This window comes from Podarcis raffonei, chromosome Z (genome assembly GCF_027172205.1).
Source record: "Podarcis raffonei isolate rPodRaf1 chromosome Z, rPodRaf1.pri, whole genome shotgun sequence".
In the NCBI taxonomy this organism is placed as follows: Eukaryota; Metazoa; Chordata; class Lepidosauria; order Squamata; family Lacertidae; genus Podarcis; species Podarcis raffonei.
Genome location: NC_070621.1, coordinates 4,461,186 through 4,475,358, shown reverse-complemented (window position 1 = coordinate 4,475,358; position 14,173 = coordinate 4,461,186). Strand labels below are relative to the sequence as shown.

At 48.0% G+C, this 14,173-nt stretch overlaps 1 protein-coding gene across 2 annotated transcripts in view; it reads left to right on the top strand.

The window, feature by feature from the left end:
• Nucleotides 1–1,442: 1,442 nt before the first annotated feature.
• ENG (endoglin) overlaps nucleotides 1,443–14,173 on the top strand; it is a 55,575-nt gene continuing 42,844 nt past the window's right edge. For both annotated transcript variants that reach the window (XM_053374011.1, XM_053374009.1), the window contains exon 1: nucleotides 1,443–1,915. In XM_053374011.1, coding sequence (XP_053229986.1) covers nucleotides 1,852–1,915 — 64 coding nt within the window. In that variant the 5' untranslated portion in view covers nucleotides 1,443–1,851. The remainder of the gene's footprint in view (nucleotides 1,916–14,173) is intronic.

Sequence of the window (14,173 nt, the reverse complement as noted above, 5' to 3'; positions counted from 1 at the left end):
GGGCCTGCGCCCTATTGGGAGAAGCAGCGTGGCCCAGTGTGGCTTGCCAGAAGCCCAGCCCAGCCTGCACTGAAACTCCTGACACAGCTCAGGCCCAAGGGGCCTGGGGAAGGTTGCACTGGCCTGCGCTGCATCCCCTGATGTGGCACAGACTGGATCTGCTTCTGCCTCCTCCTCTTCGGCACCGCAGATGAACTTCTGGAAGACGAGGTCAGGGTAAGTTTCCCTTCCATTTTTAGGTCCTCTTTGTGAACTTGTGCCACAGCAGAATGAAAAAATGCCTGTATCTTGCTCCCTCACTCTGGTGCAACCAGCGGGGGGCGGGGGGAAGCAAAATTGGGAGAAGAAGCAGGGGCATCTTCTGCCAATTTGGGATGTCCCAGATAATTCGGGACACTTGAGATGTCTGCTTAACCCTTCTCCCTGCTGAATTGTACAAGAGGCAACCCTGAGTCTAAGGAGGAGGGAGCCGACCGGCAATTCCACCCCATGGAATGGTTTTAAGTAGGAGGTCATGCAGGTGGGGGCAGACTGAGGGTAGGATGAGGTTGGTAGGGCAGTGCCCTGTTTGCACAAATGGGTCAGACCTTACTGGTCAGAGAAACCTGCTTCTGTCTCCTTGTTTCTGACTTCTCGCCCTAGTTTAATTCGTTGCTCCAGATACCTTGCAAACAAGGCTTAGGCCATATTCACACCACACATTTAAAGTGCTGTGATACCATGTTAACAGTCACAGCTTCCCCCAAGGGCTTCTGGGAGTGGTTTAAGCACTCAATTTCTCTTTCCAGAGAACTCTGGGATTTGTACGATGGACTGCAAGAAGATCAAACCTATCCATTCTGAAGGAAATCAGCCCTGAGTGTTCACTGGAAGGACAGATCCTGAAGTTGAGGCTCCAAGACTTTGGCCACCTCATGAGAAGAGAAGACTCCCTGGAAAAGACCCTGATGTTGGGAAAGATGGAGGGCACAAGGAGAAGGGGACGACAGAGGACGAGATGGTGGGACAGTGTGCTCGAAGCTACCAGCATGAGTTTGACCAGACAGTGGAAGACAGGAGTGCCTGGCGTGCTCTGGTCCAGGGGGTCATGAAGAGTCGGACACAACTAAACGACTAAACAACAACAACGAGGGGTATCTCCTCACAATTCTCAGCACCCTTAACAAACTGCAGCTCCCACTGCTCCTTAGGGCAAGCAATGACCAAGAGCTGTGAATGTCTGGTGTGAATGTGGCCACCCCACAACCAGGTCAAGTCTTGATCCCCAGGCAGTCCAAAAGGTGAAGACTCTGCGCTGCTTCTCTGCGGGAAGGGGGGAGAGAGAGAGACCACATCCGAGGGTCTCCCTCTGTCAGTGAGCGATCAGCTGCTGTGTTTCCCCCACCCCCCACCCCCCGCATCGTTTGAAGAACTTCAAAGAGAGAAAGAGAGGGAGGCGGGGGAGTGGGTGGGAGAGAGAGCCAGCAGCATTTCCTATTTGCTGTTTTGGCAGAGACGAGTTCTTGGCAAGCCTCCCTCCAAAGGGAGTCGATTTCCTGCCTCGCTTGGTCATCAAGGCTGAGCCGAGCCAGTTCCAAACATTCAAGCAGTGGGAGCTCCGAGGAGGCGAAGCGAGAGTCTCTGTGACAAAGGCATCTCGAGTCCAACCCGTTTCCCTGCTGCCTCTGCCGACCCCCTGGAAACCAGGACCAAGGCTGGATTGGAGAAGGGCAGAGCTGAGCCGCCTGCTTCTCCCGTGTCCCGTCACCAAGTACCACAGCCCTGCGGAGAGCTCCCCTCCATTACCCCTGCTCCTAGACACGGGCTAAGAGGAGTGAGCGAAGAGGAGAAGCAGCAAGGAGTCCAGGCGCTATGGAGACGGGACGGTGTCTGGCGGTCCTCCTTCTGACCTGGAGCGTTGTGACAGCAGGAGCGAGTAAGTGGCTCTCTTTGGCGGTGCTGAGGGGGAGACAGGTGGGAAGAGCTGCTGCCGCAACTTCATAAACCAACTGGTTCTTGGGTTGCTGCCTTAACTTTGCTGGTTTGCGTAAAACTGGGAAAATAATTATTTAGGGAGAGATTTGGGGGGACAACTCCAGAGGGAACGTAAGAAGCTTCTTCATACCGAGTTGAAACATAGGTTGACTTAGCTCAGTGTTTTGTTTCAGGCCGGGGACATGAGCAACTCCACTTCTGTGTGCCATTGAACTACATCCCTTTCCCTTAGTTATCAGCCGGATAACTGTAAAGCGATGTGGGGGGGGGGGGTAGAATGGCCATATGACCTATTCCACAGAGGGCATCCCTCTACCTGAAGGACTGCTTGGTCCAAGTCTGGCTTAAAGTTAGAAAAATAAAGAAGAAGGGAATCTTCCCAGGAGGAGCTTAGGAGAAGGGGGCGCGTGCCCAGAACTTCCAGCCTTTTCTCTCAAAGGGCAAGAGGGTGCCGGTCAGAAACTGACAAATCTGTCCGTTTTGGTGTCTGTTAGTTTTGCATTCTTCCCATCTTAAATCTAGTCCTCCATATTTCTGTGGTAATTTCTGGTTTTGCTTTTGTGTTTTAATTAAAAAGGTCACCAGAATTCTAACGTGAATTTCTCCTAAAAAACTCTCTCTTGTATACCGTTTTGACATTCTTTAATGCTAGCAGTTTCTCCTGTTAAAAGGCATGTTTTGTATGTTTTTTCTACACTTTTCATGCATGCACACTTTCCTTAATATATTCTTTTTGGCACATGGTGTTTGCTTGCATCACAGAATTCAGAGAAGTGTGAATTTCTAAAGATAACTGTGTTTCGGTTTGCATGTTGGATGGAGAAGTGCATATTAGGTAGTTTCACATGAAAATGCAAACAAATTTGAATTTATCCCTCTCAGTCCTAGTGGATATACAGAGAGCCAGTAGAAATTGGCCCCATTCAGAAGTCTCCATGACAGTACATGGTGCATGGTTTATTCTGTTTATTGTTTACAAATTCATAATCTGCTTCACAGCCAAAGGTCATCAAAACAGGATACAATAAGTAAAAACCGAAAGGTTACAAGCCCAGTCAAATAAAAGCAATAAAACTGTCAAATAAAAGACTGTCTCTGCAATTGTACAATTTATATTCCATTTAAAAACTGGATCATATTTTACAGAGATCCTTTTAAAATAAAAATGTTTTCAGTAGTGGCCTAAGTACTAAGACACATGGTGCTTGCCAAATTTCAGTTGGTAACGTAATTTAGAGGGCTGGAGCTGCAACACTAAAAACCCAGGCTCTAGTGTATGCCAAGTGTGCATGCTAAGTGTGCGTCTCTGGTGCGCCATGTGATGCTCTCAGAAGTGGTCCATCAGAGGAAAACAGTTGCCAGGCAGGGATATACAGGGTGACTTGGTTCCAAGGTGTTTAGAGCTTTATATGCCAAAATTCTGAACTGAGCCAGGTAAGATATTGGTAGTTAAGAAACAGGGCTATGGAGAAGGGGACAGCTGCCTCTATAAATTCTCAGACCCCATAAAAAAGATGTTTCGGGATGTTTCCCACCCTTCTCAGTTACTTGCAACCCTCTCCTAAAAGGTGATGACTTGGAAGTCAATCACACGGAGAGTGGACGCTTATTTCAGTCCTTGCAAAGAATTGCATTGCTGGATGCTTGGACCTCTAAGACCAAAATGGGAAACTCTGTGGCTCACGGCTCGGTGCATAAGCCCCTGCTTTTCATGCATGAGGTCCAGGGTTCAAAGCCCACTATCTCCCATATGATACAGTGGCAGGAGTGTTGAACTAGAGCCTGGGAGACCAGAGTTCAAATCCCCACTCAGTCATGAAGTTCACTGAGTGGACTCTTCTTCATTGGTAATCTAGTCCAACCCCGGTAATGCAGGAATCCTTTTGCCGCATTTGGGGCTTGAACCCATGACCTGTGATTAAATGTCTCCTGTTCTACTGACTGAGCTATCTGCATCATTTGGCAAAGAGAAAGGTCAATAAGCTAATACATAATATACCAACTCAAGAAATTTCAATACAGCTGTTGTGGATTCTGACAACCACATAGGTGCTGCTCCTAAGCATCCTGTTTATTGAACACTCATCCAGTTTTGTTTGTGGGGAGATTAGGTAGCAGTGTGTTACCCCACACTAAGGAGTGGGGATAAATTTGATTCAGTTCATTTAAAAGTGAATTCACCCAATTTGCAGTTTCCAAAAGAAGGTGAGAATGGAAATTCTCAATTATCTTAATTTTACAATACAGCGCTCCAACCAAACAATGTTTACAAAAATGTATAAATTAGGGGGAAGTGTGCATAAAAAGGTTTTTGTTTTTTTAAAAGCATACCAAAATGTATTGTATTAGAGGAAATTGCAAAAAATTGTACATCAGTCAAAACTGCACACAAACATGTTCATTAGGAGAAATCTGCACTAAAATGCTGACCAATTTTCATGAGGCCTTTATAAAAATCGCAAAGTGCTGGAGAAATGTGGCCAACTGAATTTAAAGATGAAACACGGACAGAATCAAACCTGACATCCATGCATCCCGACCCACATATTTTCAAGTGCATTTCCCCATCACTTTGGTCTAACCTTTTCGGGGGCAGCAAACTTGTTGTGCAAGGCCCCCAAAACAACTATAATTTCACAAACTGAATTTGCAGAAATTTGATTGATACCTGCACAAAAATAGCCACACCTGGAAAGCACCCTAAAACTTTAAAATGAGAATTAGACCACTTCCTAGAGCGTACAGCTGTCTATGGCTAATAGCTATGATGATTACTATTTGCTGTGGGGAAAGTTGCGGTTGCTCTCAGACCCTGCTTACGGTGGGGCACCTTGCTGGCCACTGTGAGAACAGGATGTTGAATTAGATGGGCCACTGGCTTGATCTATTAGAACTACTGTATACTTATGAGCTGCATACTATTATTGTATCCACATGGACATAGGAATTAATCAATAGTTTCTGCCAGAAGAATGGGGAACATGTGGCGCTTCAGGTGTCAGATCCCATTAAATGGTAAGAGATGATGAAAGTCAGAGTCCATAGATTATTAGAATTATGCATCTAGTGCATCTTAAGGTCTTCAGTTCAGTTCATTTATCCCCTGCTGCTGGGGCTCCTCTGCAACAAGCAGAAATGTTGCATGCAGGGGCACCCTCTGGGAAGGAGGTGGCCGAGCCCCCCCCAATTTTCAAGGAGAGGGCTGGCCCCCCTCAATATTCCATGTCCTGCCAGGCCCTGTTGGGCCTTCTTGCAGCTAGCAGAAGGCTGCACCAGAGTGAGATTGCACCAGCCTGCACAGCATCTCCTGATGTTGCAGGGACTGGCAAAGCCCAGCAGAAGGGTGCACCAGCCTGTGCAATGTTTTGACATGTGTGTGACATCACATGTGCACACCGGGCCCCTTCAATCTGGCACCTGTGGTTGCATGTCAGCTGCCCTTGTTGCTGCATGCTGCAGAAACCTCAACTTGCTGAATTTTGGCTTATCACACAGTACTTAAAAGCATCAGAGCCCTTGTTGGAAAAGAGCAAGGGTTGGCTACTCAAGGAAATCTAGGGAAGAGGGGCATTGGGCTCAAATGTATAGGGAAGTGTCATTATGGAAGACCATTTTCTGGGTATGCAGACCGCCACAGGCTCAATCCAGTGCATCTCTCATTTAAAAGATTGCCAGAGCCATCTCTCTGCAATCCAGTGCATCTCTCATTTAGAAGATTGCCAGAGACTGCTTCCAGTTACAGTCAACAAGACTGAGCAAATTACAGGTAGGTAGCCGTGTTGGTCTGCCATAGTCGAAACAAAATTAAAAAATTCCTTCCAGTAGCACCTTAGAGACCAACAAAGTTAGTTATTGGTATGAGCTTTCGTGTGCATGCACACTTCTTCAGATACACTGAAACAGATGTCACCAGACCCTTATACAGTGGTACCTCGAGTTACAGACGCTTCAGGTTACAGACTCCACTAACCCAGAAATAGTACCTCAGGTTAAGAACTTTGCTTGAGGATGAGAACAGAAATCGCGTGGCAGCAGCAGGAGGCCCCATTAGCTAAAGTAGTACCTCAGGTTAAGAGCAGTTTCAGGTTAAGAACAGACCTCCAGAACGAATTAAGTTCTTAGCCTGAGGTACCACTGTATATAGTGAGAGGGTGGGGAGGGGTATTACTCAGAAGGGTGGTGGGAACGGGTGATTGGCTGATTGTTGTTGTTGTTTAGTCGTTTAGTCGTGTCCGACTCTTAGTGACCCCATGGACCAGAGCACGCCAGGCACTCCTGTCTTCAATTGGCTGATAGGTGTGGTAAACCTGTTGATGACTGTTAACGACTGCAATTGGTCTTATAGGAAAAAGCAAGGGTTGAGATGGCTAAAAACAGCTTTATCATGTATAATGAGATAAGAATCCAATGTCTCTATTCAGACCAGGTCTCTCCATGGTTTTAAGTTTGGTAATAAGTTACAATTCAGCAACTTCTCTTTCCAGTCTATTTCTGAAATTCTTTTGTAATACTGAGCAAGGAAGACAAATAGTCAGGCTTAATATAAAACTACTTTGCATGTTCCCATCAGCTCCAGTTAAAAACTATCCCATGGAGGCTGAACCCTATGGGCACATGAGTTGCTGCCTTGCCAACTTCAGTCTGCCCCCAGCCAGCCCTCACTCTCTGCTTTCCAGGGGGCAGCAGGAGCTGTCAATTTTCCCGTACTCCAGGCATGCCCAAAGTCCGTTTCGGGGGACTAACCCAGGCCACCAGCCAATTGAATTCGGCCCCTGTGACAGTATATGTCCTGGTGTAAAATCCTAAAAAAAGCTCAGCAACTATGGTCGGCCCTCACACATGTTCACTACATCAAATCTGGCCCTCTTTGAAAAAAGTTTGGGCACCCCTACTCAATCTCAAGTAGGGATGGGGGAGAAGGCAGTGACAGAGTGTTCCCCGCCAGTGCCCAGGGCGAGTGTGTGTGTGCCAGGGCACACGGGGCACACCGTGGGGGTGGGGCATGCTGCTGGAGTAATCTTTGAGGGGCATAGTCACTGGCCAGCTGGCTTTGAGGGGCATTGTCACGGTGCCCTGTGAGCCCAGAGTCACTTTGAGCGGCACTCCCAGGGCGCCGTGAGCTGTTGTGTCCATCTCAGGCATCCTCCACCTGGAGGGCAGCTGCGAAGGACACAACAGCTCATGACACCCTGCACCCCCCCAAAAAAAACTGTACCTGGGTGACAGCTCCCCTGGCCCCCATTAAGCTACGCCTCTGGGAGGTCAATCCAGTTCACTTTTAAAGCCAAGTCTAGCAAATTCACACTTCCCAAAACAATAAGCAGCATGTGTGCTGGTGAAACCACAGCTTGGTTTCCAAAGAGTGAAAGGTCAGATAGTTGAGGGCTGGAGCAGGGCGTTTAAATTACTTTCTGGGGAGGATGACTATTCACTGAACAAGGCCTCACTCACTACAGTTGTACCTCGGGTTACATACACTTCAGGTTACATACGCTTCAGGTTACAGACTCCGCTAACCCAGAAATGTTACCTCAGGTTAAGAACTTTGCTTCAGGATGAGAACAGAAATCATCCAGAAGTGGAGTGGTGGCAGTGGGAGGCCCCATTAGCTAAAGTGGTGCTTCAGGTTAAGAACAGTTTCAGGTTAAGAACAGACCTCCAGAACGAATTAAGTACGTAACCAGAGGTACCACTGTATTTGTATGTGGCCCCCCAGGAAGGTGTGTGGCCCTCAGGCTAAGAAAGGTTTCCCACTCTGGTACACGGGGACAACTGGAGTGAATGCAAATCAAGTAATCCTAAAACAGCCCATTAAGATAAGCCAGTGGTCACCCCCACGTGGGTGGCTGAACTGGAGAGATTAAAATTGGGACTCTTGCCCAACCCACATATGAGGCCTTGTCCAGTGAATAGTGATCCTCCCCAGAAAGTGATTTAAACGCCCTGCTCCTGCCCTCAACTATCTGACCTTTCACTCTTTGGAAACCAAGCTGTGGTTTCACCAGCACACATGCTGCCTGTTGAGGAAGGGAAGAAGAGGTTCTGCTCACAGGAAATAGTTTAAAGTTTTGGGGCTGGGAAAGCACCCGGCGTGCAAAAGAGAGAGAGAAGAGAAATTGCAAAGTTGCAGATTTTTCTTCACTTTTCTGAAGGAGGAGGGGGAAGAATGGAGGAAGTGGAGCAAAGGGGAAACCACAGGGATTCCTTCTTGAAGTGTTTAGAAAGTTGAGGCGGTGAAAAAATCAGCCAAGTAGTGCAAGAGCAAAGATAAACTGGGAGGGGATCTGGACTGTGAAAAGTGAGATGCACAGCTTGTTCCCATCCATTTCTATTCCCTATGAATAATAAAAAAGACCCCAACACACACACAACCACAGAATTGGGTTAAGCAACCACAGAAAATGGCAAGGGGCGGGTGGGAACTGAATCCCAAACCATTAAAAAGGACACTGGGAATGAAACTTCCCGACGAGATGTTGTTTGCATCAACTGCTAGAGCAGGGGTGAAGGAATTTTCAGCCAGGGGGGTGCATTCCTTCCTGGGCTGCTTTCTAGGGGCCACATGTCTGTGATTGGCAGGGGCTTACATTTAACACATAGTGCAAACAATTTAAACAAATAAATGTGCGTGAAGCAACTAACACGAACTTTACCTTTGTGAAGTAGACTGGTTCCTGCACACACACTCACATTTCCCTCTCTGCCTCCTTCTGACTGCCAGATGCTGGGAATCACATAGAGAGTGCTCTTGCACTCAGGTCCTGCTTCACATCAAACTCTTTAATGTAGCCTTCCCCAACCTGGTGTCTTCCAGAAGTTTTGGAGTACAACTCCCATCAGCTCAAAACCGTGGACAGAAACATTCATATTTGGGCAACGGCTCCTTTAGCTTTTGCTGAGCACAATGATGAAGTTGCTTATGCTCAGATCTTGTGTTGCAAAGTCCTCTTGTGAGACCTTAGATCTGAACTACCTTACCATTAGGGATGCGGGTGGCACTGTGGGTTAAACCACAGAGCCTAGGACTTGCCGATCAGAAGGTCGGCGGTTCGAATCCCTGCGACGGGGTGAGCTCCTGTTGCTCAGTCCCTGCTCCTGCCAACCTAGCAGTTTGAAAGCACATCAAAGTGCAAGTAGATAAATATGTACCGCTCCGGCAGGAAGGTAAACGGCGTTTCTGTGCGCTGCTCTGGTTCTCCAAAAGCGGCTTAGTCATGCTGGCCACATGACCCGGAAGCTGTACGCCGGCTCCCTTGGCCAATAAAATGAGATGAGTGCCGCAACCCCAGAGTCGTCCGCAAATGGACCTAACAGTCAGGGGTCCCTTTACCTTTACCTTACCATTAGGACAGTAAACCAAACTTGGTCAACAGCAAATGAGTTTGCACTTGACAGAGCTTTTAACTGCATGTAATTGGGAGGTGTTTATTTAACCATTTAATAACAATGCTTCAGAAACTGCACTCAGAAAACCCAAGACTAGTTCCAAAAATTTATACTAACTTCGGGCTCACAAAAATGTGTTTTATAGATGCATAATGTTGTATGTTGTGGTGTGTACATGGGAATGCACGGTTCCATAAAGTATTTTTGTGGATCTCCTGGGAAATAAATTTTAAAACGGGGGGGGGGGGGGAGAGAGAAACCACACTCAGGATAAAAGCAGAGGGTTAAGCAGCAGGTATTGAGGGGACGCTCATCAAATATGCAGATGAGGGGTAGCCAATGCTGCCAAAGACAGAATCAGAATTCAAAATGTCCTTAACAGATTGTAGAACCGGGCCCGAACCAACAAAATGAATTTCAGTGGGGATTAATGTAAGGTTCTGCACTTAGGCAGGAAGAACCAGATGCACAAAATAAGATGGGGGGGCACCTGGCTTACTTTCACAGTACCTGTGAAAAGGATCTGGGGGTCTTGGTGGACTACAAGCTTAACATGAGTCAACAGTGTGATGCAGCAGCAAAAAAAAGCTGACGCTGTGCGTCAATAGAAGTATAGTGTCCAGATCAAGGGAAGTAATAGTACTACAGTGGTACCTCAGGTTAAGTACTTAATTCGTCCCCGAGGTCCGTGCTTAACCTTAACCTGAAGCACCACTCAGTGGCGTAGCGTGGGGGGTGCAGGGGGGGGGCGGCTACACCGGGCGCAACACCTGGGGGTTAGGGTTGGGGGCGCAAATCCACGGGTTAGGGGGCGCAAATCCACGGGTTAGGGGGCGCAAATTACTTGCCTTGCCCCGGGTGCTGACAACCCATGCTACGCCACTGGCACCACTTTAGCTAATGGTGCCTCCCGCTGCCGCTGCACTGCCGGAGCACGATTTCTGTTCTCATCCTGAAGCAAAGCTCTTAACCTGAGGTACTATTTAGCAGAGTCTAACCTGAAGCGTATGTAACCTGAAACATATGTAACCTGAAGCATATGTAACCCGAGGTACCACTGTACTACTCTATTCTGCCTTGGTCAGACCACTCCAGGAGTACTGTGTCCAATTCTGGGCACCACAATTTAAGAAGGATGTTGTCAAGCTGGAACGTGTGCAGAGGAGGGCAACCAAGATGATCAAGGGCCTGGAAACCAAGCCATATGAGGAGCGTGTGAAGGAGCTGGGCATGTTTAACCTGTAAAAGAGGAGACTGAGAGGAGATCCTTCATCTTCAAATATCACGTGGTCACAAGGAAGATGGAGCAAGCTTGTTTTTATCTTGCTTTAGAGCAGGGGTAGTCAACCTTTTTATACCTACTGCCCACTAATGCATCTTTCTTGATGGTAAAATTTCCTTACTTCTTCCCAACTAGTGCTTGATGGAAGGAGGATTCAGCTTGTGCTGTAGAACCCCCTACCACCCACCTAGAATCCTGAAACGCCGACTAGTGGGCCATAGGGACTAGGTTGACGACCTGCTCTAGAGGATAGGACTTGATCCAATGGCTTCAAATTATAAGAAAGGAGATTCCGACTAAACATCAGAAAAAACTTTCTGACAATAAGAGCCGTTCCACAGTGGAATGGTCTCCTTTGGGGGGTTGTGGGCTCTCCTTCCTTGGAGGTTTTTAAGCAGAGGTTGGATGGCTGCCTGTCATGGATGCTTAAGCTGAGATTCCTGCATTGTAGGGGGTTGGACTGGATGACCCTTGGGGTCCCTTCCAACGCTACAATTCTATGATTCTATGAACCCACTGCCAGAAAGCCTTCTCTGACGAAGGCCCACGCGGATTGCCTGTTTTGCTGAGCCATGCAAGTCATTAGTACCTCCCAAACTGGCATGAATAGGCCACATCTCCTGTGTGGGAACTTTTTTTACGCCAGAGGCAGACCGCTTTGGTTAATCTTCAGACGTGAGTGGTTGGTGCCGCTCTCCTGTTTGCCGCCGCCGAGCCGATCTAATCTCTTTGCTTTTGTGTGTGTGGGTCCAGCAGAGATCTCGGGCCCTGAATTAACATAAACAGATAAAGCTTTTGTCTGCGTGGCGCACTGCTCAGCCTTGAGGCTTCGCGGCCTTGTCCCGGCAGCATTTTCCTAGACAGGCAGTGCGGTGCAGGACGCAGAAAAGGGAAGGGTGACGCAGCCTGTAGAGCCCAGATAAGCGACTGTTTGTCTTCCTCTGGATGCTGCCGGCAGTGGGGTTGGCCTAGGTTGGTACACTGAGGAAATATGGGACAATAGGTGGGGTAGAGGACACAGCGTCATGGAAGCAGCCTGGGCCGTGACCTTAGAGTAAGGGACTCACAGGAATCTGTCCCGTGCCGGCTTGGCTTCTCCTTCATCCCGCTGTGTGCATTTGTCTTCTCAGGAGCCAGGTGTCATTTGTTGCCATTTGCCCCGCACCCCACCCACCGCATTTTGTATACATTATGCATCTCCATCAAGAGGGGTCAGGAAACTGGGATTTGACACATTGAACACATTGAATTGTGAGTGGTGCGCCTTCATCTAAACCGTGCAGCATGGAAAAGATCTGTTTACTGCATTGGTCATTTAAAGGTAAAGGGACCCCTGACCATTAGGTCCAGTCGTGACCGACTCTGGGGTTGCGGCGCTCATCTCGCTTTATTGGCCGAGGGAGCCGGCGTGCAGCTTCTGGGTCACATGGCCAGCATGACTAAGCCGCTTCTGGCGAACCAGAGCAGCGCACGGAAATGCTGTTTACCTTCCCGCCAGAGCGGTACCTATTGATCTACTTGCACTTTGACGTGCTTTTGAACGGCTAGGTTGGCAGGAGCAGGGACCGAGCAATGGGAGCTCACCCCGTCGCGGGGATTCGAACCGCCGACCTTCTGATCGGGAAGTCCTAGGCTCTGTGGTTTAACCCACAGGGCTACCCGTGTCCCAATGGTTCATTTATGCCTTGTTAAATAGGCTTTATCGGTGAAATGTCTTTGCAGAGGCTGGGCAGCCAGCTGCCAGGGAGGGTGCTGTAGAATCATGCGCTGCAAGGTCTGCACTGAGCTCTGAGCTGGGCTCACAGGTGTCAACTTGAATAAAATATGCATAATCGATCACAAGATACAGCTTGCACACACCATTTGAATGGCAAGGCCCATCAACGTTGGGGGAAACACCTCAAATATTTTATTGGGGGGCCCGAAGTGACCTCGGCCCCTAGGGAGTTGGCTCCTATGGCATGGCTAGATGAACCTCCATTGCGCCAGCTATGATTCCCACATGTTTTCCAGAGGCAGATCCGTCCCCATATTAGGGAAGGCCACAATTGTCCAGAATTGGGGCTATTATTATTGTTATTATTATTGTTATTATTATTATTATTATTATTATTATTATTATTATTATTAATTACTGATACAGTGGTACCTCTGAATGTGAACGGGATCCGTTCCTGAGCCCCGTTTGCATCCAGAAGCGAACGCAACCCGCGTCTGCGCGTGCACGGGTCATAATTTGCCACTTCTGCGCATGCGCGTGACGTCATTTTGACCATCTGCGCATGCACGAGTGGCAAAACCCAGAAGTAACGTGCTCCGTTACTTCTGGGTCGCCACAGAATGCAACCCGAAAATACTTATCCCAAAGCTACTTCAACCCGAGGTATGACTGACCTATTAATTACATTTCTATACCAGGGCAGTTTAGAATATACGGTAAAAGCACAAAACTGCATACATTCACGGCTGAGCATTTTTGCCATCTTGCAATTTTGCCCTTGAAATCTGGTAATGCCGCTTGCTTGCTTGCTTGCTTGCTTGCCTGGATGGAGGACAGAGAGGGGTGTGTGAGTGTGTGCAGGAACTTTTGTGACGAAGATAAAATAAGCATCCGTTCCTCCACCTGCTTTTGCCTCTTGCCCCACCCAACCCTGGCACATGGCCCTCAGAAGGTTTCCCAGACTGGAATGCGGCCCTCAGGTTGAGGAAAAGGTTCTCAGCCCCTGGAGTAGTCTAACTGGAAGCACTTGTGACCTGTGTGATAGCGGCCTTTGGAAAACTGTTTTATTTTCCTTGTGGTGAAACATTGCACTGGGGAATAATAATAAGGTGGCAGACCCCCGTTTCAAGGGTGGGACAACCCAGAACTGAATGCAAGGGAGTGGGATGGAGGTTAGAATAATAAAAAACAGAGAGATAATTTGCACAACCAAACCTCTCTTGAAAACCTCTCTCTTCATGCTTCTCCTCTAGCCCACATGCATTCTTGGATTAACATGCCATTCTGCTAATTGCCAAGCTATAATCGAGAGAGTCTTCATGCCCTTCCAATGTGATCAGTTACTTGTAATTAAGATTAGTATGGGTGGGGTGGGTAACCTGTGGCCCTTCAGATGTTGTTGGCGCTCATCAACCCATGCCAGCATAAATTTATTAAAGCATTGTATTTATTCAGGGGAAAGGCTGTAGCCCAGTGGTAGAGAATCTGCTTTGCATGCAGAAGGTTCAGTCCCTCGCATCTTCAGGTAGAGATAGCAGAGGCTCTGGTCTGAAAGCGTGGAGAGCCACAACCTGTCAGCATAGACCAGGGATGGGGAACCTGTGGCTGTCCAGACTTTGCTGGACTCCAACTCCCATCAGCCCTTACTAGCATGACCAATGATTATGGGAGTCCAGCAGACATCTGGAGGACCACTGTTTCCCTCCCCTGTTAGCAGGAGATGAGTTCTGAAGGGTTGTGACAAATCAACTTGGGAATTAAGACACATTTGTGGATATTAAGGCTATCAATGGCTGCTAGTCACCAATATC